The sequence below is a fragment of the Bipolaris sorokiniana genome, assembly GCF_000338995.1.
Source record: "Bipolaris sorokiniana ND90Pr unplaced genomic scaffold COCSAscaffold_6, whole genome shotgun sequence".
Taxonomy (NCBI): domain Eukaryota; kingdom Fungi; phylum Ascomycota; class Dothideomycetes; order Pleosporales; family Pleosporaceae; genus Bipolaris; species Bipolaris sorokiniana.
In genome coordinates, this window is record NW_006911900.1 from 1,369,856 (window position 1) to 1,396,150 (window position 26,295).

The following is a 26,295-nucleotide window of genomic DNA, read 5'->3' on the forward strand; positions in this document are numbered from 1 at the left end:
ACTCCAACTTCAACGGAATTGACCACTTCGCCTCTACCACAAGTAGTAGACTAGCATACAATGTTCTTAATTTTGCCTTTTCCTCCAAAGCATAGAGCAAGACGTGGTCAGCCTATACGAACTGCCAACATGAGCAAAAGTGGGGCGCAACAAGTGGCCGACTGACATTTTACCCTTCGTTGCCTGGCTGTTGCCTGAAGTAGTCGGTATGCCACCCTGGCGCATGTTGAATATATATTCACAGTCAAGACTGCATATGAATCTCCAAAAGTAAAGAATCAAGTCCAATTGTGGCCATGACGACAACACTACCCTTGAGACGTTCGAAACGCAAACAGAACGAGCAAGCTGCCGCGCTGATCCCGAACACCACTAAGGACATTGCGCCACCACCCCGGAAGCGCGCCCGTAAAGCCAATATATCCCCTAACACGGAACCTTGTATCCCGAAGCATGAGCATGCAAAAGTCAATCAAGTTATCACAGACACCAAACCCGTACGGTCACAGCGATACGACACCCTACCTCCGTTCCTTGCGCTTCCAAGGGAGCTGAGAGATGAGATCTACAAGCACGTTCTGGAACAAGACGAATCATCAACGCTCAAAACTGGGCGCGGCAACAACATTGTTACACGATGCGGCCTCGTAGGGGTCAACAACCAGATCTCGGAGGAGTTTCTGGATGCGGTCCTCTTCCACGCTCACGTCATCACGGCCACCGTCCGCAATCACAACTTTGCGCATGTCGTCACGTTCCTGAATCGCTTGTCCCAGGCACAGCTAGCGAGGCTTAGCACCCACGGACCTACTGCTGATGAGGTAGACGACGATGACAGAAAACCAAAGCGCAAGATACGAATCATTCTTTCTTATTCAGCAGGTGCAAAAGATAGTCGCGTGCACCTCAATCGCTGGCTGGACAGGTTTGACGCGCCAGACAAACGCGGCAAAGAGATTGAGTTCGAGTATCATAACGACGGGACGTACCGGAATGGTGGTTACAAGCAGAGACCTAGATTACGCGGCAATGCAAGTAAAAGGTGGAATGACGAAGCGACGAAGATTGGAAGGGGTGCTGCCAGGGGCAGAGCGTGGGGCGGATGGGGTGGTTATGGTGGATACGTTCGTCGTTATTAGTTGTAACTATAGGTCAACATGGCGAAGCATGTCAATGTGGAGATTTGTCCAACGATGCTAACAGTCAAGCCACCAGGCTTGACATGTATCTAAGTCTCCCAATAGAGACTCTGGTAGAATCTCCAAAAAGCTCAGAAGTAACTGCGCGAGTTGGCCATCTACAGCCAAGGAAGGAAATGCTAGTAGGCAGAAGTCACGGCTATACCACAGGAGAAGACCACACTTCTACGATACCTCTCCACGTGACTGTGTAAAATTGACGTAGGCGTAATAGAAGAATGTCACGTGTACATGTCCAAGACGATCACGATACATACGTAAGAATTCCTTCCAATACCCCTACGGAGCACAACAGCTCAAGAACCATGTGACATCCATCCACTCACGTGACAGCTCTCTCCACAGCATCCACCAAACCAAACCAAACACAGGCGCGCACACATGTAAACATGTAGATGTCATAGCCCGTAATTTCCAACCAAGAAAAATCCCACATCACAAAAAGATCAGCTATCGCCCATCGCGCATCCTCCACAAAAAAACCGCGCTGTCTCCCAACGACCGCCAATCAACCAGTATCTCTGACATCCGATTGGCCGATGCACAGACTTTCCCAATTAGGACCGAAATCGCAGTCTGGGTCGAACCCCACATTTTCCCTTGGCCATTATCTCAGGTCCTGCGTCTGCGTCCGTTAACGGAACCTGGCGCTCAGATTCTGGTACGGGGCGAGGGGGGAGGGGCAAAAGGCCATGCAAGGGCGTCTTTCCATGGAAATGGGGGGTGCATGGACACGAGGGGGGAAGGGAACTGGGTTTTTACCGGGGTTTACGCCATCCCCCACCCCCCGAGCTCTGTTATGCTGGCAGGGAAAGGCCCAGTTCCCCTCCCCCTCCGTTGCTGCTACTGCGAGCGAGAGAGCGGCTAAAAGCTAAGGGGACGAGGGGGCGATGGGGGAGTCTGGAGCGCTCTCTGCGCCCCCCGAAAAAGCAAAAAAGAAGCCAAAACGAGGAGGATGTGGCGAAGAGTATAGTGAAGATAGCAACGAAGTTTCATTTCTCTCTCATCTAGATGGAGGGTAGTAGGGGAAAAAAAGGACGAATGCGCTATCAAACAACAAACAAGAGAAATCGCTAAGAAGAATCATTAATAAGAAAAAAGTGTGCCTGTTTCCCTTCCCCCCTTCTCCAGACAAACAAAAAAGCTCCGAGATAACAAGTACGAGTTCTAAGACTCTAGTACTTCAGCCCCCAACCACGCGCCAGAGAACACCAATATACCATGCTATTAACCCCAAGGTAGTCGTTCAATCATCATCAACAAGTTTTGTGTGTCTAAAAGAATTTTTCACTACCAAGCGAGATCGCTCTTCTCGTTGTCGGTGCCGCACGAGAGGCCCTCACAGAAATCTTCCATTTCCTTTGTGAGTTGAGACCCAGCCTCGGAGTCGAGCTGCTGCTTGGCGGGCCAGATCTTGTGGCCAGCCTTCTTCTCGCGCATGCCGTGCTCCATGACGATTTCGCGGCAGCGCTTCTGGAAGAAGAGGGGGCCCTTCTCCATGCGGGGGTGCAACTCGCCGTTGATGAAGATGCCGGCTTCGATGTTCTTTTGCGCGCGCTCGCAGAGCACCTTGTCTTCGCCCATGACACGCTTGTAGGTGTCACTGATGAGGAGGAAGTCTTCTTCGGAGGAGTGCTTGTTGCGCCAGACTTCGTAGTACATGACGGACTCGGTGGGCGACTTGGGCATGAACTTTTGCATGAAGAGGAAGTGTTGTGTGACTGTGAAGGAGGCGTTGGGGAAGCAGTATGTGGAGCAAATCTCTTGTCCGAGATCCTTGCGGTATTGCGGCGTCTTGGGGTCATGTTGGATGTGGTCGGCCTTGCAGTAGACGTCGTAGCTCTCGAGATCGACGAGTCCGGTGGTTAGGTCGGGGTGGGTGCTCTTGCAGTGGTAGCACTCGTTGAAGTTGTCTGCAAGAATCTTCCAGTTGAAGGGGCCTTCGAGGTTCCATGTGTGGTCGAACTCGTAGTCGTCAAAGTTGAACTGATCGAAGCGGGTTTGCTCGTCGACATGGTCAAACTGTGATTCCCATGATACCTCTGGCACCTTCTTTGAGTCCATGTTGATCCAGACGAAACCGTTGCGGTCAATGCGTGTGTGGATAGGGAATAGGCCATTCTTAGCCTTGTCGAAATTCTGAAGCTCTTGGTAGCCGGGAGCCTTGGCTAGATTGCCGTTCAGGCCGTACGACCAGCCATGGTACTTGCAAGAGAAGATCTTTGCGTTACCTCCGTCCTTTTCGACGACAGGGTATGCGCGGTGTCTACACACATTGTGGAATGCATTGATTTCGCCCGATCGGTCTTTGGAAACGACAACGTCGTAGTTGGCAATGTTGTAGCGAAGGAAGTCGCCAGGGTTGGCAAGTCTTGACTTGTGGGTGAGGATGAGCCATCTCCTTGTGAAGATAGCGCGTCTCTCAAGCTGATACATCTCTTCTGAAGTGTACCAGTTCGCAGGAAGGGCTCGTACGGGCTCATTTTCGGGTTGGGTCTGGGCGGCTGCGCCGCCAAAGCCTAGATAACTCAGGAGTCCCCCGACCATGTTGGGATACTGTACTGGTAGATAAGATATTGTGGATATCTAGCAGTGTTTTCAAATGAAGTGAATGACAGTAATGTCTGAGAACTGGTCAAGTCTGCTGAAGAAGATGAAGGTCAATCTGATGGATGTCTGCAGTATTATTATACTTTCTGTCTAAACTCACTATCTCCTCAAATGCATCAACTGAAACCATATACTAAGTCCGTATGGGGTTATAGCTTCCATTCGCTCCCGGGAGGCGATAGCCAGTGGGGTGAGTGGACGTAATCAGACCGCAGGTGACCCTCAGGCGCCACGCTGGTAGATGATTTACCAGCCCTCTCCGCAACCGCACCATCCGCCATCGTGATCATTCTACTATTCTAGACAGTGGGCTAGAACCCTGCTGGTCCTTGCTAGTGGACAACGGTGTATTACCCCAGGATAATCTGCATTGACGACGCATGACAAGATCATGGTGACAAAATGCAAAGACCGTTCTCGTCTGTGCCCCTCTTGTTGGCACGGGCTTGGATGGATCTGATTTCCAAAAGCGGACATCAGACGCCAGCCCAAAGCTTGACCGTTGAGCCAACACCATAATTGCCGGAGCTATTGCGGCGGCATTTCCTAATGGTTATCGCACTCTTATCGAAAAGTCTGCTGAGGTTGGAAGTCCGATATGTAGTTCTTTAGATAGGCTAGCTGTGGTGATGAGGTGGTCAAATCGACGCCTATCGCGATAGATAGCGATATCAGGAGGGAGGTCTGCGGGCGCCCAACCTGAGGCAAACGGACGCCAATCCTCAGTGAATAACGACCACTCAGCTAGTGTGGTGCGTATTGTCAGTGAGTCAAAAAAGATAGAACGAAGCGCTTAGTAGGTGCGAATAATGAGGCGTGACTCGCCTAGAAAAACGCTATGTGCTCGAGTCGAGAGCCAGCGCAACAAGCAATGTGATGTTACCCCTCATCACCCTGTGCGTAGAAGTTTCGGGAGGCTTTGAGTGTTTTCGGCAACCGTAGTCGTGAGCCTGCCGGACAGGCGCAGACAGCGCAGTGACATGTCATGTCTCGTCATCTCCACCTAATGGGCGCCGAGATGGTCTGCGAACTGAATTACAGTGATTCCGCAGTTCCAGTGTGTCCCAGGGATTATTTAAGGCGCTTCTTCGCGCTCAAGGCAATTGGGGGACAGAGCCGTGAGCTCGGTATGGGCTTGCTCCAGACGAGGAGAGTGCGTTACAGGCCATGGCAACGGCTCGTTTGTTCTATGGGCTCTGCATACTGCTTCGTCTTAGGCAAGATGCTTTGCAAGGGCTGTTCAGGGCGGATTGGCACGTTCGAATAGCCCCCGTGTGAATAGGTATCTGAAGGAGGTATTGTCGCTAGGCTGTTGGTGGAATAGTGGGATGTCCGGGCTTGTCGCAGTGGATGAGTGGAATGCATCTTTGTGAGACTTGATGGCGTACAATCACTCTCAATGCTTACAGCAAGTGATTGTTTGAGTTCGAATAGTTGGATTGCAGCAGGTTGCATTCGTTGTCACTGCTCGGCAGGACAAAAGGGGCGAGAAGTCTCGCTGGGGGGAAGAGCATACTAAGCTCAACATACTATGATATGACTTACCTGGCGTGGTAACAGACAGAAATGCTGCAGGGTGTCGAGTGTAGGAAGAGTCGGATGGTGTTGCGCACGCGCGAGGCGGGGGTTGCTGCAAGCTATGTAGTGTCGCCACGGCTTGCCTCTTCTTGCCCAGCAGATATGGCACTAGGCCCAGTATGGACATCAGGACCCTACATCCACGACTGGCATCTTCCCCACCAATGTCGTCAGGACCGCATGCGGGGCGACGGACGGATTGGATCCAGCACTTACCGCTCGAATCATCACGCGAGATGTTTTTCCAATTGAAGTTCTGGATCACGCTTAGTCTCGGCTTCTGTGATGGGGAAGCATTCGCAGCATGGTCCGTTATCGCCAGCATGAGTAGTCTTAAGAGAGCAGCGCTTCCTACGGCTCATGGAAGCCAGTCAATCATCAATTTCCCTCTATTCTTTGGCAATGGCGACTTCTCAGCGTGTTGTCATTATCGGTGCCGGAATCGTCGGCACCAACCTGGCCGATGAGCTGGTCTCACGAGGATGGAAGGACATCACCGTTGTCGAGCAGGGCCCTCTGAGTATGCCGGGTGGTTCAACATCACATGCCCCCGGCCTGGTCTTCCAAACGAACCCTTCGAAAACAATGACACTGCTCGCAAAATACACAGTCGAAAAGCTATCAGCCCTGGAGAAGGATGGACAGAACTGCTTCAACCAATTGGGTGGCCTGGAAGTTGCGACTACACCCGAGCGTTTGGAAGAGCTCAAGCGCAAGCATGGATATGCACAGTCTTGGGGCATAGAGGCCCGCTTGATCACTCCTGAAGAGTGCCTTGAGAAGTATCCTCTTCTGAACAAGGACATTGTCCTTGGTGGTCTACACATTCCAAGCGACGGCCTCGCATTGGCAGCTCGCGCAACACAAATTCTCATTGAGAATACACGCAATGCCGGCGTCAAGTACCTTGAACATACTCTAGTTACGGGTATCGAGCAAGCAAATGGTCAAGTAACCGGTGTTACAACAAACAACGGTTCAATCCCAGCAGACATAGTCGTTTCATGCGCAGGATTTTGGGGTGTAGAGATTGGCGCTATGATCGGTCTCAAGGTCCCGCTCCTTCCTCTCGGCCACCAGTACGCAAAGACAACACCTGTTCCCGGTCTCGAGAACCGTGAAGTCAACAGAAAGATCAATGCCATGAACGCTGAATACCCGATTCTGCGACACCAAGACCAGGACCTATACTATCGAGAGCATGGAGAGCAATTTGGCATTGGCTACTACGGCCATCGCCCAATGCCTGTCAAAGCTTCTGAGTTGGGTGTCACTCCTAAGCATGTCGATGAGAAGAGTATGCCATCTCGACTAGACTTTACGCCTGAGGACTTTGAGCCAGCTTGGCAAGCCACCAAAGAATTACTTCCCGCTCTGCGCCAGACTGAGATCGTAGACGGTTTCAACGGAATCTTTTCTTTCACACCTGATGGCGGATCTGTGGTTGGACAAGCTCCTAACCTTGACAACTTCTGGGTCGCCGAAGCTGTTTGGGTCACCCACTCGGCTGGCGTGGCTCGGGCTGTTGCAGAGACATTAACAGAGGGTCGCTCAACTGTCGACATCTCCGAGTGTGAGCTAACACGTTTTGAAGAAGTTCAGCTTAGCCCAGAGTACGTTAGCGAAACTTCGCAGCAGAACTTTGTTGAGATTTACGACATTATCCACCCTCTCGCACCAAAAGAGAGCCCTCGAAACCTCCGAGTTAGCCCTTTCTACGCCCGACAGAAGGAACAGGGAGCGTTCTTCCTCGAAATTGGAGGTTGGGAGCGTCCACACTGGTATGAGGCGAACGCTGGATTGGTACAAACTTTGCCAGACGAGTGGAAGCCAGTCGACCGCGACGCCTGGTCATCCAAGTTCTATTCGCCAATTGCTGCCGCCGAAGCGTGGAAGACACGAAATGCTGTAGCATTATATGATATGACGACCTTTCACCGTTTCGAGGTATCTGGACCTGGTGCAGTTCACCTGCTCCAAAGACTTATAACTAGCGACGTCTCCGCACAACCTGGCAGTATCGTTCATACCTTGCTCGTTAACGCTCATGGCGGTGTCTTGAGCGACCTTTTTGTATCCAGGATTGAAGAAGATCTATTCCAGGTGGGCGCCAACACTGCGACCGACCTTGCATACCTCATACGTGAGGGTCGCCGTCAGGAAAAGCACACACCCGGCAAATGGGTTCAAGTGCGAGACATTACAGGCAGCACCTGTTGTCTTGGTCTTTGGGGCCCCAGGGCTCGAGATGTCATTCAAACAATCAGCTCAGATGACTTCAGCAACAAAGGGCTACCTTATATGGGAGTCAAGAAGACCAGCATAGCAGGCATTCCTGTCACTATGTTCCGGAAGTCTTTTGTAGGAGAGTATGGATGGGAGATCCAGACCACGCCTGACTTTGGTCTGCGTCTTTGGGATCTGTTGTGGCAGGCAGGCAGGCCTCATGGACTCATCGCCGCCGGCCGCGCGGCGTTCAATGGTCTACGAATCGAGAAGGGCATCCGAGCGTCAGGATCCGATATGAATTCTGAACACAACCCTTGGGAAGCTGGAGTAACATATGCGATACAGCTGGATAAGAAGGCAGAATACGTCGGAAAATCTGCTTTGGAGAGACTTTCGAAGAAGGCTGCTCCTCGTCGGCTCAAGTGTCTTACCGTTGACGATGGTCGATCAATGGTGCTGGGCAAAGAGCCAGTCTTTGTCGAGGGTCAAAGAGCTGGCTATGTCACTAGTGCAGCTTTCGGTTACACTGTCCGGAAGCCTGTGGCATACGCATGGCTTCCAAGCAACATTAGTGAAGGAGCGTCAGTGGAGATCGAGTACTTTGGCAAGAAGATCAAAGCCACAGTGACTCGCGATCCCTTGCATGATCCACAAGAGCGCCGTCTGCGTGGTGAAGGATCAACAGCTCAGCCTGAGCTACAGAAGAGGCTGAAGTCGCTCCTATGATGGGATGTTATAATGCGGAATGATTTTCACGAATGTATGAGCATGGCTATGGCGTACGATTGGGTTTCTTTTCTAGGTGTGGTAATAGTGTAAATAAGACATGAATGCATGTATCAACCATAAGACCCTTTCGCACCACGGTGATGTGAGCCAAAGAAATCATATGTGTAGTCCGACTGTTGTGATTGGAGGATTTGATGAGAAACACGAGTATGTGCAATGAGTCTTGGGAACGGTATGTGACTTCCAGATGGAGCTCTTTCCACGTGACGTTCTTATCGATAGAGGGCGAACACGTCATTACACTTCCAATTGCATGACTCCTACATTCCACCAATCTTACCATCGTCCATATGAGCTTTCTCGCCGCTTCAATCAAGAGAGGTTCTTTATCATCGTTTGTTCGACCTATTGCAAAAGTAAATAGACTCATCAGTTTCCATGTGTTGATCTCCAGGCTAACGCCAAGCAGCGTTCATCCGTGACTTCCCGCGCCATGCATATTCAATCGATTCCCATGTGTAAGAGCACCTTGATGGAAAGCTTCATCAGTCTTTCTGCTTACGTGTTCCTTAGGGGAGGGTACGGGCAACAACTATGCCTATCTAGTGTCTGATGATAAGACCAAGGAGGCTGTGATCATCGATCCGGCAAACCCCTCAGAGTACACCAAACAGGAACAACCGGAATCGTTGACCTTGCTAACTACAACATAGGGTGCTACCTGTTTTGAAAGAGCAGACCACTACTGGAGGCCTCAAACTGACAAAGATCATCAACACACATCAGTTAGTCTTCCCTTTTGTTAAACTGAACTGTACTGATCTTTTTCAAAAGTCACGATGATCATGCCGGAGGCAACACTGAAATCGTGAGACTAAATGAACATCGCTTAATCTGGATTGTTAACCCTGACTCGTATCTTAGCTTGAAGCTTTCAACGTGCCGGTAATTGGCGGACGCGACTGCAAAAAAGTCTCAACCACGCCTGGCCATAACGACACCTTCAACCTTGGCTCCATCAACGTCAAGGCACTACACACACCATGCCATACCCAAGACAGCATCTGCTTCTACTTCGAAGACGGCAACGACCGTGCTGTCTTCACAGGAGACACACTGTTCATCGGCGGATGCGGCCGCTTCTTCGAAGGAACCCCTGAACAAATGTACAAAGCCTTGAATGAAACACTTGCCGCCCTCCCAGATGACACCAAAGTCTTCCCCGGACACGAGTACACAAAGGGTAACGTAAAATTTGCCAAGACTGTGCTTAACAACGATGCCATCAAGAAGCTTGACACCTTTTCGCAAGAGAACAAGGAGACGCAGGGCAAATTTACGATTGGCGATGAGAAACAGCATAATGTTTTCATGCGTGTTACGGACCCGGAGCTTCAGAAGGTTACTGGTAAGACGGCGCCGGTTGATGTTATGGGGGCGCTTCGGGCGTTGAAGGATAAGTCGTAGTGATCTGGCAGGGGCGAGCAAACAATGTGTATGCTCAAATCTTCAATGTGTATGCAAAATGCGAAGAAAACAAATTCCAGAAGAGAAATGTAGATATGTAAGAGTGCGAGATTGATGGTAATCTTTGGCCGACTTATCATGTGCATTTCCGACTTCCTGTATCACCCCGAGGACTTGCATGTAAATGCGATCTGAGATGCTAAAGAAGTAAACACAATTCAAGCGGGATTGAGCAGCAAGCCATAGTCTGAAATTATGAGCAAGAGGGAACCCATCTTATCTACCGTCTTAATTCAGCTTGACAGAAAGCCAGCTTCTCTATACGCTAGAAAAACTCCGCATTTGGCTATTCCCCGAGACGAAAGGATATATATCCAAGCAAGCCTTTTCCAACCGTCCCTTTTACCACCCAGTAGCCTGGCGTATACCCTTCTTGGAAGGCGTAATCTCCTGCTCTTCAGTTCCTGAAACACCGGGTGTTAGTACTTGGCTTCCTGAAAAAAAACTGTACTCTTGAACAATAACAAAAAAAATGAATACGCTGGGCGGGAGTTTATATGTTCGTACTCAGGCGGTGGACGACGGGGACCGAACTGGGCGGCAAGCTCCCGTATTCGGTGATAACCATGTTGATGTACTGTGCGGGAGTAACGTCGTAGAGAACCTGGAGATGATGCAGGTTTTTTGCTTCTTCGATCCATTTCAGGACATCGGTGGTGTCTGCGGGCGCATCTTCGGAGCCCGTTTTGTCATCATTTTTGGACGAGGGAAGACGGGATTTGAGAGGAAGGAGAGCACGACGCTCGGCCTCGGAGAGCATTTCTTCGGCGGGGGCGACCTCGTTTCCTACGATAGAGTCTAGAGCGACTTTCTCTGTGAATTTGACTGATTGGCAGAGGACGATGACGGGGATGGAGTGCGAGTAGGCGAGCATGGAGATTAGGGCTGTACCGACGCGCGAGTAGAGACGGCCGTTGGACATCATGGCATGGGCTCCCAGAAAGACCTTAGTGGCATCCTTTACAGCGTGCGAGGCTCCAGTGACGAGATAGTAGCGAACAGTGATGCCACGGTTTGCAAGCTTCCGTGCCAATTGCTTTCCTTCGAAGAGTGGCTTCGAATCGACTACAATGACCGTGAACGGGATGCCGGATTCGTGAGCATGTATTATGGTTTGCTCAACAATAGAAGAGGCTGCATAAACCAGGATTACGTCGCCTGCTTGGATTTTGGTAGCTGCAAGGTCGCGGATGAGTCTGTCCGCAGCTGTGACACGTTCACGAATGAAGATGTCAATCTCCTCAATGAGATCGCGCTTAGCCTCGTTCTCAGGGGTCGATGGATCTATTTTGATAATGACTGCGAATGAATCAGCATACTGGGTCCGAACGCTCTAGCAGGATATTGGCATGGCAATAGCACTTTCTGCTTCCCATGTTTTTTTCTGAGCAGAGTACAAAGCGCAGACTTACCGTCCTTCAGCCACCTGATGGCGTTTCCCATGCTGATGCTGAGTGGTCTACAGCTCTTCAAGAACTCAATCTGGGGACCGAGATGATGGCTGGTAAGATGGCGAGCCAAGCTGTTACCTGGAGGCGTCTGGTAGGCTTCAATGACCGTCTTGAACACTAGAAGCATGGCTACCATGCGCGCTGTACTACCACAGATGGTGTAGCTGCTGTATTGAAGACCAAGTGCGAGGACCGCCGGATGCACATCTTTTGATGCTCCAACAAGGGACTGCTGCTTGGGCTGGCTGTACAGGTGGCCAAAAAATAAGCCTGTTTGCTTTGAACTCAAGTCTTTCTTCGATTTCTTCTCTGGTTCTTTCGAGTTCGGCACATTCTGCTGCGACGGTCGTCGCCGTACTGGGAGAGGCTTTGACTTGTCGTCTTTTGATGTTTGCTTCGAGTCTTTCTGCTGCTTTTGGCCATCTTTCGGGGGCCCTTGCTGTTGGTTGGGTGCACCTCCTGCAGCCTTAGCCTGCGCTCTTTTGGCCTGCTTTTCGGCCTGTTTTTGTTTTTTCAATTCTGCTGGCGAGAGTTTCTTAGGACCGTCTGTAGCATCACCATTTGCAGGCGCTGGTGCACCCTCGGCAGGTGCTGGTGCAGCCGCAGAGACGGTTGAGTCTGGCGCTGGCACCGGCGCAGGCATAGTAGCTGGTTCTTCAGACATGGCGTTGGGCCTCTTGTGTCGTTGCTGCTCTTCGCGTCTGGATGGTGGCCAGTCAGGTGAAAGCCAGCGTTGTGTGGTGGGGGTATGTCTGCGCTCCCGTTCTTGAACCTGGCTTCCCGAGGGCTATCAAACTTGGTGGGTAGTTCTGTGGCCCGAAATAGCAAGATGGAGCCGTAGAATGCGTGGAGTGGTAAGCCTCGCTGGGCAGGCGGAAATTTGATAGAGTCGTGAACTGAGTCAGAAGTTTGGTGACCGGTTCGGGACTAGCGCCCAGACGGAAATGTCCCGCATTCAGCCCCGCAGGTGTTTGTTGCGTCATTGGCCATTCAACCACAAACAAGACCAAGTTCAGGTATCCCCTATACTGATACTACCCTTCCTATCTCTTGCCTATCAGACCTATACACAGCAGAAGCATATCCCCAGACTACAAGAGTACGTCTTTGTAACAGGCCTCAAAAAGGCCCCGCCATCACCACCATGGCCGAACGAGTCACATCCATCACAGATCTCCCGCTCGATATCCTCGTACTAGTGTTCCCGTACCTAGATGCAAAGAGCTTTCTCAGTCTATGTAGTACATGCAAATCGTTCCAGCAGCCTTCGATACGACTCGACCCCGCCTACTGGAGCTACATCACTCGCACCACTTTCCGTGTACCTAATCAGCCAGTCGTCCAGCATGACGGTGTCCGGTGGCAGAAGATGTACCGTCGGCTGCTCACTCAGAGCCGTGTCTTCACGTGGGGTCAGAATGGACATAACCGTTTGGGGCACGCTTCCCATCCTGAGACTACTTTCTTTCCTCACTTGTCCCATATAAGGACAAATCTGATGCGACCAGGCCGCCGTACCGGATACAACTCCAAGGAAGCACATCCGACAGAAATGGATAACACGCGAAATCTGGGCGTCATTGCAGACATGCAGTGCGGGTACGTTTTGTAGCGCTCGTGCTGGCTTGGCTGTCCAAAGTGCTGACACATGCATTCAGAGGCTGGTCGACAACCCTTCTCACCTCCAAGGGCTCTTTGCATACTGCGGGAGTCCTTGATGGCCAAAGAATCACCTACGGCACCGGCCCCCTCCACGCTCTCCGTTTTCCAGAAGGTTACCCAACCAATGCTACCCAAGCTCAATACGAAGAGCCGGCAGTCGCCATTCGCCAATTCTCCTCGGGTCGAGCACACATACTAGCACTTTCAGACAGTGGCAGGCTATGGTCGTGGTTTGACACAAGAGAGCCCGCTCTGCAAGTCAAATTTGCGACCCTGCAAATCAACGAGCTCTCTTTGCGTGGGATGTCGAGCACCGAATCGACTTTCGGACAGATTAAACAAGTCGTAGCAGGGTGGAGTCGAAGTTCGGCCCTTGTGAATGGTATCGGCATAGTCGTATGGGATCCAGTTGAAAGAGATCATGGTGACGAAGACACGGACACCATGCTCGTCATGGAACATGCAGAAGTCCCGATGACTAGCTATCAGCATCTCAAAGGCGCCCGCGAGAGTGATGAACAGAGAGAATTAAGCGAAGAGGTGGGAGCAGTGATGAACTATATCATGTTGGAGCACTTTGTCGTGTTTACCACAGACTTAGGCAAGGTGTTTTGCGGAAGATTTGGAGAAAAGAACGAGATAGACAGAGTTGTTGAGCTACGTCAACTGTGTCATGATAAAGGCGCTCCTGTCGATGTTCAAGGCTCTTTCCGCAGCTTCGCTATTTTCAAGGACGGCGAGGTCATAATCAGCGACCAGAACTACCTCGAATCATGCATACGTCATCTACAAGAGAATCCAGAGCAAAAAGACCTACCGGGTTTGAAAAAGATACCTGCTCTGCAGCACAATGATGTTATCTCAGTCGCTTTTGGCGATTATCACTACCTTGCACTCCACGCAAATGGCAAGATTACATCGTATGGCACGGAGAATACAGCCTGTGGGGCGCTGGGCCTGGGCTCAAACGATGACAGTGTAGTCGGAAAGGCTCGCGGTATTGTGTACGACAGGTTCAATGCCAATGGGCAACTGCTGCCGCATGCCTACACATCCGGTCGCCAGATCTGGTTCGACGCAAGGAAGAATGAATGGCTCGCTCAAACCGTGCATGATGATGCACACGCTCAAGAAAGCAATGAACGCAGAGAAATGTGGGCTAATGATGCTAACGTACAAGGAGAAGTCAGTGAGTGGTTTGAGCAAGAAGCCAAAGTCTGGGATGAAGATGGGGGCGAAGATGGCCTCGGCGCGCACTTCGTTCTGCGGGTCAGTGCTGCAGGCTGGCATTCAGGTGCTCTGGTCCTAGTCAACGAAGAGTTGGCCCAAAAAGAGCCCACTTATAACCGCGAGGCCAGACCATTCCCAAGACTCAAGCTTTCTGATGGCAGGGAGATGCCTGGAGAAAAGAACTTTGATGAATGGAGGGAGGGCCGACCAGTCTTTCAGCTCGATGCTCAGTTTTGAGCATTTTGCAGGAGCTCTGCCAAAGTATCAAGGATGGCTGTCGTGCGCGCATACTCTCGTGTGCCTAGAAAAGGTTGTTACGTGATAATCTTGATTCATCGCTCAAAGGACCTCCTAGTCATGTGCTACAGCCAATAATATTGGAACTGGTGTCATGTGTTTTCCCAGAAATCCTGTGGGCACTTTATAAGAACGATGTGTACTGTAAACCCGTGAACTTATGGATATCACACCAAGGAACTAAGAGGATATGCATACTTCAGTGTCCCAGTTTCCCTCCCACGTCGATGAGGAGCCACCAAAGACCAACAATTACGAGCTAGACACATATATTGAAGACATAGCAGTGAAGAGGGCGCAGGATTTTTGCGAAGCAAAGAGAAATGAGGCTGTGATATGAGACGTGGGCGGGGTATTCTTGCTCAGTCACTTTGCATGTTATAGCCGAATCCCACAAGTTCCTTAGGCAACGTCGTGCCATATTCACTGCTACACTTGCCCTTCGACAAAGCGTATTACTGCATCTCCCGACATGATTTCCACGGTTCCCAAAGGACTATGCACAACATGCAAGGGCATACTAGATATAATACGGGTAACTGGATGGTACAAAAACCTTACATATCACCAATCACTCTCATCTTTGAGAAGTTCAGCTGAAATCGCTTGTTGTATATGTGCGCTTGCGTTTAGTCGGCTATACAACAGGGACTCTGACTCTTCTGATCTTCCGGAAACGTTATTCCCCATTGATTGCCAATCAGACACATCCTCGGCAAGCTGGCAACACTCATTCGAATTGGTCTTGCAATCACAGACTGCAGCGAGCTTCAGATTGCGGTTTTACTTTGGAATTATTGAGAACCCTCAGGGTGAGTCGGCTCAATCTTTTGGTTTCCGTATGAATCAAAGCTAATCTATTTTCAAAGGCGGCTATGCCCATTACGAGCCTTCAGTATCTACAGACTCTCCAGAGACTTGGGATCTGATTGAACATTGGGTAAGAGACTGTACCCAGAACCACACCCGATGCAATATTTCTCCCCCGGAACAATGATCACCCACGCGATTGCTTGATGTCGGCATCTTTGAAAAAGACGTTGTTCGATTGGTAAATGGAAAAGATGTTTCTCGGTCTAAACAAAACTACACCACACTCTCTCACTGCTAGGGTACAAATGTACAACTACCTCGAACAACCAGACACAATATCGAGGAATCCAAGCAGCTCATTCCCTACTAAAAACTTCCAAAGACATTCCGAGATGCAGTCAAGATCGCCCGAAAGTTCCGCTTGTGCTATCTTTGCATTGATTCTTTATGCATAATTCAAGACGATAGCGACGACCGGATCCGTGAAGCTGCTTCCGTGAGCAATGTATACCAGTACTCCTTCATTAACATAGCTGCCACAGGCGCAAGCGATAGTTCTCAGGGATGCTTTTGCGAGAGAAATCCGCAGGAGGTAGTACCGACGGAACTTGATATATGTTGGTCGAATCACCGAGGAAGAAAAACCAGGTACCTTGTTGTACCAGCACCTAGCCTCTGTACCAGAAAGCTTACGGAAAAGCCACTGAACAGACGTGTATGGGTACTACAAGGACGAATCCTTTCACTCCGTGTTTTACATTTTGGGCATGAGCAGGTTTTTTGGGAATGTCGAGAGTTATCCGCATGTGAAACCTACCATGACAGACTACCTGTCGCTTTGTGTGGAGATCCACTGATCGGCATTAAGAAACTACAGCTTGGAGATGAGACCAAGGACGAACGCTGGCCCATAGAGTATATCTCAGAAGCCTCAAAATATGAAACGATGATGGAAGGAATACGGAATAGCCTCAAGATAATGTTCCGGCCTATTATTAAGCGAGAAGTTACTCTCCATGCCCAAATGAAGAGCTCATCAGCATTTCGAGATTGGGATGCAGTGATGGAACTGTACTCAATGTCAAGTCTCACCTACTCCAAAGACAAACTTATAGCACTGGCAGGTATTGCAAATAGCATATCAGTTTCCGGTTCAGGCGAACCTGGAGACGAATATCTTGCAGGTATGTGGCAATCATCACTGCCGGTGTATCTTTTATGGAAACCCAGGATATCTGAGACCCCTCAGGGAGGGTACTCATATAAATGGCTAGGCTATCCGAAAAGGTACGAAGAATACATAGCTCCGACATAGTCCTGGGCCTCCATCCAAGACAAGATATCGTTTGCGTGGTGCCAGCATAACTACGATTCGAACGACTACCCGGTAACACTTGAAGAAGCAAGCATGTCTTATGATAGTGTCTATCGCTTCGGTCAGGTCAATTCTGGATTTATAGGACTCGTTGGACCAGTTACGTCAATTCTCTGGGTTACTGAGAATCCTTTTCATTCCGCCAAACCCAAGACCGCGAGGATCACGCACGTCTTTCTACAGCACTTGAATCGCAGTGATTCTGTCTCCATCCCTCCAGACTCTGACACGGAGCAAGAGATTTTCTTTGATATGGCTATGGAAGAAGTACCCGAGCAGCTCACATTGTTGCCCATTATAGGAATCACCAAGAAGACTGCACATGAGAATGAAGCGGTCATTGATCTAGTGCTAGACTCGTCAGCCGAAAAAAACAGGTTTCAACCTACCAGTTTCTTCTATACTACAAGAACGCAAGTTAGGAGAATCCTTAGAAACATGCCACGAAAGCCTGTTATAATAGTCTGAAAACAAGGGGCGTAAAATTATAACGGGTTCTGATTTGAATATTCGAAAGGGGCAATGTGTCCTCCAATAGTCTAACTGTCTATCATCTGCCACCAGAAGATTATCTCAGCCCCCTACCGAGAGTCTAGCCGGCATCCTTGCGATTGACCTAATGCATATATATCGAGGTTTTTGTGCGTGAGGCGAATCACGTGTTGGTGTGGCGTCGGGATCGCCGTGGAGAAGCACGCTACGTCTGAGTTTCAGGCGGACTAATATCAACGACAAGACTGCCTAAATGAGCCGGGCTGTGTACTTGCCATGACCACGAATCACGGTATTTTCCGGTACAGTACATAGAGTTCCTGCTGTTGAGTTGACTGTGGACTAGCTGGAGGGAGATCTTTCGCCTCATGACAACATCGCCGACACAAACTGCACCTTTTCTGCGAGCAGGGTTCTAGATGCATGCACACTTGTACAAAGGTGTGCATATCACCTTTGTGGTATGAGTGACTGCTATACTCGGACTGAGACATGGCTGTGATATTTCCAACACTCCGTGGTTCAACATGACAGAATCCCGGTGGGTGGCTTTCAAAAAGCAAGCAACAGGCACATGAAGATGTGTACGCCGCGGATTGATGAACAAATGAGAAATGTCAACGTGCAAATCTAGCTGACCGCGTAGTACATTCCGAACAGTCTAGTCGTGGATGCCAGCTAGCCTTTGCACAAGACCGCTCGAGGTCCCTGCTGGCTAGCTACTAAAATCTGTAAGTATGCGATCAAGATGAGGATCGATATTACAGCGGAATACAAGGAATCGAAGATCGCGAGCGCTTTGACGAATTGTGGCAGCATCTGTACAGCGTGAGTACAAGAAGAGTTAACCACATTGAGATACAAATTGACGCCCAAGAAACTAAAATCGGTGAGGGTAGAATTGCGGAAGCCATCAAAGCCGGAGTCGCTAACAGTTACCATTCACATGGTAGAGGCAATCATTTGCTGCACGAAATCGCTGTAAACAACCCCACATGGAGCGGAAACGGCGGCTGTTTCGATGAAGCGATTGGTGTAAGTATATACATGGGCGTTAAGCTGCAGTCTGATAACCAGTTTTACCTGTTGGTGGATGGGTAGGGTATGTCGACATGGGTGCGGGTTGCCTTTCGGTTGGCGCCTGCGCACAAGCTGAAATGCATCCATCACGGGACCTATTGTCTTGGCAGCACCACGCCCCCTTTGTGCCTCGATGATTACGCCACAGTGCACCAGTAGCTGCGCCAAATCGCACACGAAGGCTATGGTCGAATGCGTTCCGCGCCAGCTCGCCGTTGTTCCCTGACGCAGAGATGCGACCCGGGTTACCCCTGCCAATCCGGCGGAATGCCGAGCGGCCAGCGCCACAACGAACGCCACCATTGCGCACTTCAGCTGAACAAGGAGCTGCCAAGCTGTAAGTACGGTGGTTGACGTGCTGAGACCGCCCACCAACCTAAGCCGATTCCCTGGAAGCATCTGTCATGTTGCGCCTGCCGCCGGCAAGATACAGCTGAGATTGACCATGTCTGGTACCTTTTACTCGATTCGCCCTCTATCCGGGCTTTCGCTTCATCCTAGCGTGTGGCACTTTGCCAGTGCCACCAGATCGCGGCGAGCTAGCATCTTAAAATCATCATGTTTCAGTGTCACCTGGGCTTGCTGATGTCGCCGTCAAAGGTAAATAAGTAATTCACAATGGCATCGTTGTCGAAGGAAGCGAAATGCAGGAACAATAATACCCGTGTCTTTTGCATCATCATATCAGCTTCTTCTTATCCTGCCCCATATATCACTTTTTATTGATAACATCCAGGACCCCGGTGCAAGTTGTACAGGAACGGACTGGACGCTTCTGCCCACGAGTCTTGTAAAACTCGATCTCGATACTATTGACTGGAGGCTTCGTGTCCTAGTGCTTATGCTAACGAGTTGCCCCATCCCTTTTCTGAGGTATGTCATATGAAAAGGCTGCCTTGCTGCTGTCCAGTCTACTGACCAAAGTAATCTAGAGCTATCCCAGTCTGCAGCATCTATATATTTGTTAATTCGTCAGTTGCTTAGAAGTACCGTGCCAAGGCCTATATCCGTCGCACCGTCGTCATCACTGTTCCGATGCCTCCACTCCCTATATCTACTGGGGTTGGCTGCTTGGATGGCTGGCGCACAGCTGTTGAGTCACAGACTCTTTTTAGCACTGTTTTGCTAGTTTCATTGTTTGCAATAACCCTACGATCAATCGCACGTATTCTGGGAAGAAGAAGAAAAAGCGTGTTGCTTTTTGATAAGAAGATGGAGGACTCAGGCGTGGGCCAAGAGAAACTGGTTGTCAAAAAACGAAAAGATTCGTCCCAGTGTGGAGAGATGGATGTGTCTGCGAGAAAGCAGGTGCATCCAGATGCGGACTCGAAAGAGAACACCAACCCGGAAGCACAAAGACACGACACAGCTCATCAGTCATCAATGGAACAAAACCAAAACGAATACCTTGAATCCCTCAAACAGGAAACTCTGGAACCATCTCGTTCACCCATATACCCATGGATAGCACCGCCGCAGAGTCTTCCCGGACCATACGACGCACCATACTTTCCAGTTCCCTTGCCAACAATCGCAGTCGCAGAAATCACAGAAGAGTGCATGAAAACGGAAGCGCCTACAGATAAAAGGCCCGAAGAACTCGAGACTATCCTCTATTCACGCCGCATCCCCACAAACATCAGCCCAGAAAACGACACTATCCGTGAAGGCGTCGTCACTGTCTCGACAAGAGGCTGGAGACGCAGCCAATGGACCATCAACACCGGATGATGTCGTGTTTTTTCTTATTCTTCTTCTTTTACCCAGCAAAAATCCGCATACTGCCCCATTACCCGCGCGGCTGAAAAGGCAAAAAAAAACAAGAAAAAATGAGGCTTCTAAAGGCGTGTAATCGACGATACCATCTCAAATGTTAATGCTTTGGGAGAAAGATAGCAAAAACACCACGCATCACCTCATTTCCTGCCTACACACCTTACCCTTCTCCCCACATTCACCTCTCATCTCACCTGATCCTTCTCTCTACCTGCTTCTACCCACACACTTCCATTCCTTCCTCTCCTCTCCTCTCCCACCCGCTCACCGCACCCCCAACCTGCCCCAAAAAAACCCAGGATGTCATCTCCTACCCGAACCCCAAACAGCCGCAACCAAACAAGAAGCAAGTAGCATATTGGCGCTTGTACTTGCTTCGCTGTCGCCCAGCTTTCGAGAGAGCCGCGTGACCACAAACCTCGCAGCGAAACCACCCACTCAACGGCGTGAACCGCATACGGGCAGCACCCTGTCAATTTTCAGTCAGAGGCTTGCGTTAGCGCCGCGTGGTGGCGTGCGTGCTTGGTAGCTGAGTGAGGGAAAATAAGGTGACCGGGGGCGAGGGGGAGGGGGGTCTTGGGGGATACCGGTGCGGGCTGCGGGAAGGCAATTATAGGATTTGTGGGGCGTTGATTGGGTGGGTGTGGGTTGGGCTTTTTGGGGGAGGGGAAAGTAAAGGGTACATGGGGAGGCAATATGCAAGATTTTTTGTTGCAAGAGTTGGGGAGGTGTTGGGGTTTGTGGTGTACTGATGGAAACGGTAGGGAATTTTATGGTGGAACTAAGGGCGCCGTTGCGCATGTTCATTTTTTGAGTACTTAGATGTTTTTTCTTAACGATAACTAGATAGAAAAATAAGGTCGTTCGTTCATAGAGCAAGACGAGTCATACAACTTTCCATCTCAATCTCTCTCTCTCTCTCCACACTCAATCCGACCCAAATACCACCATTCAAACTAGAAAAAAAGCCTTTCAGCCCTCCCTCCTTATCTCCCTCGCTAATCACATACCTAAACTCTAACTTTCTCCTTCACAGCCCAAAAGGTTAAAATATGTTACGTGATCAAATCCTCCCCATGGGAAATTCCGAAACAAACCATTCTCAGCTCTTTGGCATTCCGCGGAGACACGAGAAGTAGGCGGGGGTGTGCTGGAAAGACCATGGCATAATTATATGCATTTCGCTCGTTTTTTCTCGTTCTCTTGAAGCGTGGATTGGGTTCTAGATGCACAAAGATGTGGGGTGTTTTTATTAGCTGTGGAGTCAGGTAGCTGGAGAAAATAGTATAGGACTAGTTATATGTATGTGTATCTGCCAAGGACTTAGTTTGGTCTTTTGGTGGGTTCTTAGTAATGATTTCTTTGATAACTATCCACAATCATTTGCTTTCTAAGAACAAAAGAAGATTTGGTTCAAGGTAAGAAATCAAAAACGCAATTCACATGACATATTTCTTTTGAGGATAATTCGAGTCAGTTTACTTGGGTATCTTGCCCAAAACAATTGTGTAAAAAAAACGCCAATACTATCCGTCACATTCATCACTTCCTGCCAAGTTGAATGTCTAATATTTATCCTTCCATGCATACTTCTCACTAGCAGTATACCAGCGGATCAAGCTCCGCGCGCCAACCTCGTCGCCCGTGCGAAATAACTGTGCGACATCGACATTGAGCGGGCTATCTGGCTCAGCGCTGGTAAGCAGCTGGTGGATACTAGTCATAGTCGTGGAGATAGTGTAAGCAGGGGTCCAAGAGGTCTTGAGAAGGTCGAGGCAGATTTCGCCGGTTTTGAAGTCGACATTGGGGTGGCAGATGGGGGTTATGAAGCGGATGGTGGGGGGCGCGAGGGGGTAGGTTGAGGGGATGGAGATGGAGAGGAGCCAGCAGCCGTCTGTTTGGGTATGTGTTAGTAGCGTGAAGAGCGGGTGGAAGAGGTGAATGCATATACCTTCGTATGCGGTTCCTGGCACACCTTTCATGACGGCGCGCCATTGCATGACGTCGTCGTCGGTGGGCCCCAGGTCGTAGAGGACATCGTTCTTGTTGGATTGGTATGTTTGCAGCTCCGTCATCAGCCGCTTGATAGGCGAGGCATTGCGCGAAGAGCCGGCCATGATGTGGGTTTCACTCTGCGATTGGCACGTAAACCGGGCTGGTGGTACGAGGTGGAGAGTTGTGCGGGGAGTTTGTACAGAGGGAGCGCCGGGGGTGAGATGGCGGTGAAAGGCGAGCGAGGAGGCTGGCTGGCCAACACGTCCCAGGCGCAATGGGCTGGCTGGCTCGCTGGGTTGGCCGCGGTGATGCTGGCTGGCACCTCGGTCGCATAGAGCTCATGTGCGCTCCGCGACCAAAGCTTATCTCCCCACCAAAACTTTTGGACATGGGCGCCACCAACCCATGACGACGCCGACACGCGCATACAATACAAAAATACATCCCGCCATGGTTGTCCCGACAGTCACCCTCACCCACCTGAATCGCGCCGATGGCTCAGCGACATACACACACAACGGGTACTCCATCATCGGCGCCGTCAATGGGCCAATCGAGGTGCAGCGGCGCGATGAGTTGCCAGAAGAAGCCGCCATTGAAGTCAACCTGAGGCCAGCCGCGGGCGTAGGAAGTGCGTATTGATATCCAATAGTATATTGTCAAAGATAGCTCGGTGCTGACAATAATACTTCCAAAGGCCCAAGAGAGCGGCACCTCGAAACCCTTGTGCACAACACACTGCGCAGCATTATCCTGACGCAATCGATACCACGAACGCTGGTCCAAATCACCCTGCAAGTGAGGAGCTTGCCAGAGGAAGACAGCACCGCAGGCATCAATACGGTTCGTCTGAAGCTCATCATTCGCGGCCGTGGTCAAGATCGCTGACAATTATCCCAAGTCTCTTTCTCTCCTCCCCCACCTTCTCCATACCGCGCTTCTCGCCCTTCTCTCTGCCTCGATACCCCTATCCACAACTCTTACATCCGTAATGGTCGCGCAACCTGCCTCACCTTCTTCGGCGCTTCTATCCCCAACCGCCAACCAGCTCTTACGCGCGAAACCCATACGCTCAGTCCATGTCTTCGCTTTTTCAGGCAAGAGGAAGATGTTGCTGAGTGAGAGCGAAGGATCCTTTAGTTATGAAGATTGGAATGAAGCCTGTCAAATGGCTGAGGAAACGTGTTGCGGTGAGGACGACAGTGAAGACCAAGGCGGTATCAAATTGGACGTTGAGGGCGATGCAATGGAAATCGACGCGCAGGCTGAAGCAGAGAGTTTAGACAAGTGGCTGAGGAGCGTGGTGAAGAGAAAAGTGGAGCACGAGCAGCGGTGGAGGAGCGCGACCTGAAGAGTGGATGTTTTCAGACCAACGCAGACAGCGGGGAAGCTCTTTCCAAGAAGCCCAAAAGCTTCATGTCACATCCGACAAGCTCACCATCTTGATGCCGGTACGCGCAAAAAACGCTGCCTCCAGAGTTCCATTGGAAAAACAAGGTCACTGCTTAAGTCGCGTGCCTTTGGTGCTGCAGCCATGTATTGCCCGGCCGTTGAACAAGAGACACCTCTTTTCGAGAACCACAAACATGTCCACTTGCTAGATAAGTGGGATCCGAATGCAACAACAAAGGTGCCCAAGAGGCAGACTTTACTTAACCTCTAATGCATTTCTGAAAACCAAGAGTATCCAATAATTGTGGGCTAAGCACCAAAAGTATCATTTCCTCAATTGATAACCTATGTGTATGAGATGCGATCCAGAGTGCGATCCAAATGCGATGCAGTAATTTAATGGCTTTTTGTGATTGGAAAAAAAAAGGAAAACAATAATCAACGCTGCCTGATAATGAGAAAACATATCGTCGTAAGCAATGGTATATGCGCGATAAACGCATGTCAACGGTTTGTGGCCCATGGTACCTTGAACAAGCCGTCGTATGAAAAGTCGTCGTTTTTTTTCCTTAAATGTCGTTGAACTTCGTCCGATGATGATAATGGCGGTGGTGGAATCCCTTGTTTTCCCAGCGCTATGCAAAAAAAAACCTAGAGAGAGAAAGGAAGGGCCAATTCCAGAGGAGAGAGGAGAAAAAAAATCCAAGTCGCATCTTGTCAGACATCCTCAAACCTCTTGTTCTCACTGTTTGCTTGTTCCGCTATCAAGCGTGACAGGGATTCCTGAGGGTCCCAATCAGGCACTTCCCACATGGTTTCGCCTTTTGATATCCTTTCGTCGTCGACCAGCCTGACATCTTTGCTGCACGCTTTGGCTTCCCTCAACCACTCCTTCCACGCTTTCGTATCAGGACAAGCGGAACTCCTCAGCACCCAATCCGTGTCTTTGGTAACGCAAATCGCCTTCCACAGAGCCCATGTATACGATGCACTTTTAGACGGAAAGCCCTTTGTTTTAAGGTCGGAGCCGGTAAGGCATTCGGGTATCACCTCGTAGCAAGATGTGTCCCAGTGCATCTTGCTAGGTAACGCAGCCACGATCCAGTACGACGCGTTGAGGAGCATATAAGAGCCTGCCCATGCGATCTGGACTTGGATTTGCGCATTGGCGAGACAGATGACGCCGCCCATGAGCATCATGGTGCCTATCAAGCTCAGTAGTCTGTATACGGGAGCGTGGGTGATGAGATAGTGGATGCCTTCGGGTGCAAAGTAAAGTTCCCGGGCAACATCTTCCTCGCATCGCACCACCAAGAAGCTACCCTTCAAATATCGTATCACAAGATCTCCGCGTGGTACCTTGCGGTCTTTGTCGGGGCGTGAGGGGAGTTTCAATCGCCATTTGTTGCTCAATCCAATCAGACTAGAGAGGGATGATAGCACCAGCGTAGCTACTATAGACATGCCGTCGTCTTGCCATATTGACAAGGCTAGGAGTAAGACGGAGAGGGCGAAACCAATGAGGAGGACGACGGTGAGCGGGCCGAAAGTCTTTGATTTGAGCTCCCGGTCGTTGACGCGTTTGATTTGGACGACGCGGACGTTGAATTCAGGGAGGTTGTTAGCATCGCTAGTTGGCTTCTGTAAGCATGACGCCGTGATTGCTGTCGCGCGTGTTACAGTCTGGTAGACAGGCGGGGAGGTGCCTTGTCGGAACTTGCTAGTAGCGAAGTTTACCAGTAATGGTGCACTCACCAGACAATGTTGCCAATATGGTTAATGTGATCTCGGTGGTTGCCCGAGACAATGCCCGTCACATGCCCTGGAAATGGTTCAAGATTACTTGGTCTCGTGGGTCTCATTAGAGCCTGAGGTGCTGGGAGCAGGCGCGGCAAGAAGATCCATCTGGAAAGTGTTGAGACTTGCGCGTTGGCCAGGACTGAACCCTCTCCCAAAATGGCTAGGAAGCCAACAATGTCGAGCTGCAATTCTTTGTAGGAGAGTTTCCCGTCGTTGTCGGCCGGAAGCCAATACATATCGGTAAGTACTGGGGGTCTCTAGAGGGCGGAACGGAACGAAGGCGTAAAAAGGCAGAGATGCGACATGGGTCAATTTGAAGGGCAGCGCTGATTGAAGTGCGGCGTTGAGGTGAGCACAGTTAGTAGAAGTCGATATATATCAAACGCAAATTCGAGGCACAAAGGCATGCATGACGGTGACGACGCGTGGAGGCGTGGAATGAAGGTTGTACGGGCTGCAGCCGGGGGGCCAAAAGCGCCTGTGTTACCGCTCGGGTTAGAAGGCTGTCGGTTCGCGCTGCATCGAAGGAAGCGAATGTCAACGCATGTCCAAAGCCCCAAGCGATTGGAGCCTGGTGAATGAGGGGTCTCGCTGATGGCCTGTGGCTTTTTTTGCATAGCCTCAATTGTGCCAGCAACTCTAGCCTTGTCTCCAGGAACCGACCCGCTTGTCGTGATAAACGCCTTGAGCTTGTCGACTGCTGCGCCCCCTCGACGGCAAAGGGTAGGCTGGTCTTGACGTGAAACGATCCAACAGCGACATTTGCGCTCACGACCTAATTGTTTCAAAAAGACGTTGGATGTGGTGTCGCATGTACCTGAGGTGTCAGGAGAAGAAGGAAAGATTCACAGAAAGTGTGCGCTGATGTATGTGGACGCTCCTTCCTTTTCCATAGCGTGTCTTTTGCGGTTGCCATCACGAGGCAGACACCATCAAACATGCCGTTACTCACACCCCCCTCATCGTCTTCTCTTCATCCCCAGGCAACAGGACAAGGCGTGATCGAGGCGCAGCCCATATAGCTACACCGGAACTCCACTCATCAAACTACTTTACTGAT

General features: G+C 50.3%; 11 protein-coding genes across 11 annotated transcripts; 6 read left to right on the forward strand and 5 right to left on the reverse strand.

The window, feature by feature from the left end:
• Positions 1–266: 266 nt before the first annotated feature.
• On the forward strand, positions 267–1,214 carry COCSADRAFT_36449 (uncharacterized protein). The gene has a single exon (XM_007700980.1). The coding sequence runs from the start codon at positions 297–299 to the stop codon at positions 1,137–1,139; it is 843 nt and encodes a 280-aa protein (XP_007699170.1). The 5' UTR covers positions 267–296; the 3' UTR covers positions 1,140–1,214.
• Positions 1,215–2,489: 1,275 nt separating this feature from the next.
• On the reverse strand, positions 2,490–4,090 carry COCSADRAFT_88221 (uncharacterized protein; the record flags this gene model as incomplete). The annotated part of the gene is made up of 2 exons (XM_007701412.1): positions 2,490–3,755; positions 4,010–4,090. The coding sequence occupies 2 exons, from the start codon at positions 4,088–4,090 to the stop codon at positions 2,490–2,492; spliced, it is 1,347 nt and encodes a 448-aa protein (XP_007699602.1).
• A 1,698-nt stretch (positions 4,091–5,788) lies between these two features.
• Positions 5,789–10,246, forward strand: COCSADRAFT_199303 (uncharacterized protein; the record flags this gene model as incomplete). The annotated part of the gene is made up of 4 exons (XM_007701413.1): positions 5,789–8,323; positions 9,059–9,130; positions 9,180–9,213; positions 9,270–10,246. Coding segments are annotated over 4 exons (3,184 nt in total), but the record flags the coding sequence as incomplete, so codon positions are not given.
• On the reverse strand, positions 10,189–12,192 carry COCSADRAFT_36454 (uncharacterized protein). The gene is made up of 2 exons (XM_007700981.1): positions 11,285–12,192; positions 10,189–11,171 (listed from the first exon to the last, which is right to left on the reverse strand). The coding sequence occupies exons 1-2, from the start codon at positions 11,985–11,987 to the stop codon at positions 10,366–10,368; spliced, it is 1,509 nt and encodes a 502-aa protein (XP_007699171.1). The 5' UTR covers positions 11,988–12,192; the 3' UTR covers positions 10,189–10,365.
• Positions 12,193–12,322: 130 nt separating this feature from the next.
• Positions 12,323–14,664, forward strand: COCSADRAFT_199306 (uncharacterized protein). The gene is made up of 2 exons (XM_007701414.1): positions 12,323–12,922; positions 12,982–14,664. Exons 1-2 carry the CDS (start codon positions 12,468–12,470, stop codon positions 14,450–14,452), a joined length of 1,926 nt encoding a protein of 641 aa, XP_007699604.1. The 5' UTR covers positions 12,323–12,467; the 3' UTR covers positions 14,453–14,664.
• Positions 14,665–14,984: 320 nt separating this feature from the next.
• COCSADRAFT_356444 (uncharacterized protein) lies at positions 14,985–17,168 on the forward strand (the record flags this gene model as incomplete). Its single annotated transcript, XM_007701415.1, has 5 exons — positions 14,985–15,324; positions 15,382–15,452; positions 15,708–16,579; positions 16,600–16,612; positions 16,641–17,168. The coding sequence occupies 5 exons, from the start codon at positions 14,985–14,987 to the stop codon at positions 17,166–17,168; spliced, it is 1,824 nt and encodes a 607-aa protein (XP_007699605.1).
• A 666-nt stretch (positions 17,169–17,834) lies between these two features.
• On the reverse strand, positions 17,835–18,305 carry COCSADRAFT_318247 (uncharacterized protein). Its single transcript, XM_007701416.1, has one exon. The coding sequence runs from the start codon at positions 18,132–18,134 to the stop codon at positions 17,871–17,873; it is 264 nt and encodes an 87-aa protein (XP_007699606.1). The 5' UTR covers positions 18,135–18,305; the 3' UTR covers positions 17,835–17,870.
• A 655-nt stretch (positions 18,306–18,960) lies between these two features.
• On the forward strand, positions 18,961–20,267 carry COCSADRAFT_318167 (uncharacterized protein). Its single transcript, XM_007701417.1, has 2 exons — positions 18,961–19,145; positions 19,205–20,267. The coding sequence occupies exon 2, from the start codon at positions 19,308–19,310 to the stop codon at positions 20,001–20,003; it is 696 nt and encodes a 231-aa protein (XP_007699607.1). The 5' UTR covers positions 18,961–19,145; positions 19,205–19,307; the 3' UTR covers positions 20,004–20,267.
• A 1,055-nt stretch (positions 20,268–21,322) lies between these two features.
• Positions 21,323–22,320, reverse strand: COCSADRAFT_36457 (uncharacterized protein). Its single transcript, XM_007700982.1, has 2 exons — positions 22,000–22,320; positions 21,323–21,942 (listed from the first exon to the last, which is right to left on the reverse strand). Exons 1-2 carry the CDS (start codon positions 22,163–22,165, stop codon positions 21,614–21,616), a joined length of 495 nt encoding a protein of 164 aa, XP_007699172.1. The 5' UTR covers positions 22,166–22,320; the 3' UTR covers positions 21,323–21,613.
• A 173-nt stretch (positions 22,321–22,493) lies between these two features.
• COCSADRAFT_88333 (uncharacterized protein) lies at positions 22,494–23,394 on the forward strand (the record flags this gene model as incomplete). Its single annotated transcript, XM_007701418.1, has 3 exons — positions 22,494–22,674; positions 22,741–22,886; positions 22,945–23,394. The coding sequence occupies 3 exons, from the start codon at positions 22,494–22,496 to the stop codon at positions 23,392–23,394; spliced, it is 777 nt and encodes a 258-aa protein (XP_007699608.1).
• Positions 23,395–24,152: 758 nt separating this feature from the next.
• On the reverse strand, positions 24,153–25,671 carry COCSADRAFT_141691 (uncharacterized protein; the record flags this gene model as incomplete). The annotated part of the gene is made up of 2 exons (XM_007701419.1): positions 25,191–25,671; positions 24,153–25,065 (listed from the first exon to the last, which is right to left on the reverse strand). The coding sequence occupies exons 1-2, from the start codon at positions 25,469–25,471 to the stop codon at positions 24,153–24,155; spliced, it is 1,194 nt and encodes a 397-aa protein (XP_007699609.1). The 5' UTR covers positions 25,472–25,671.
• Between the last annotated feature and the right edge of the window lie 624 nt (positions 25,672–26,295).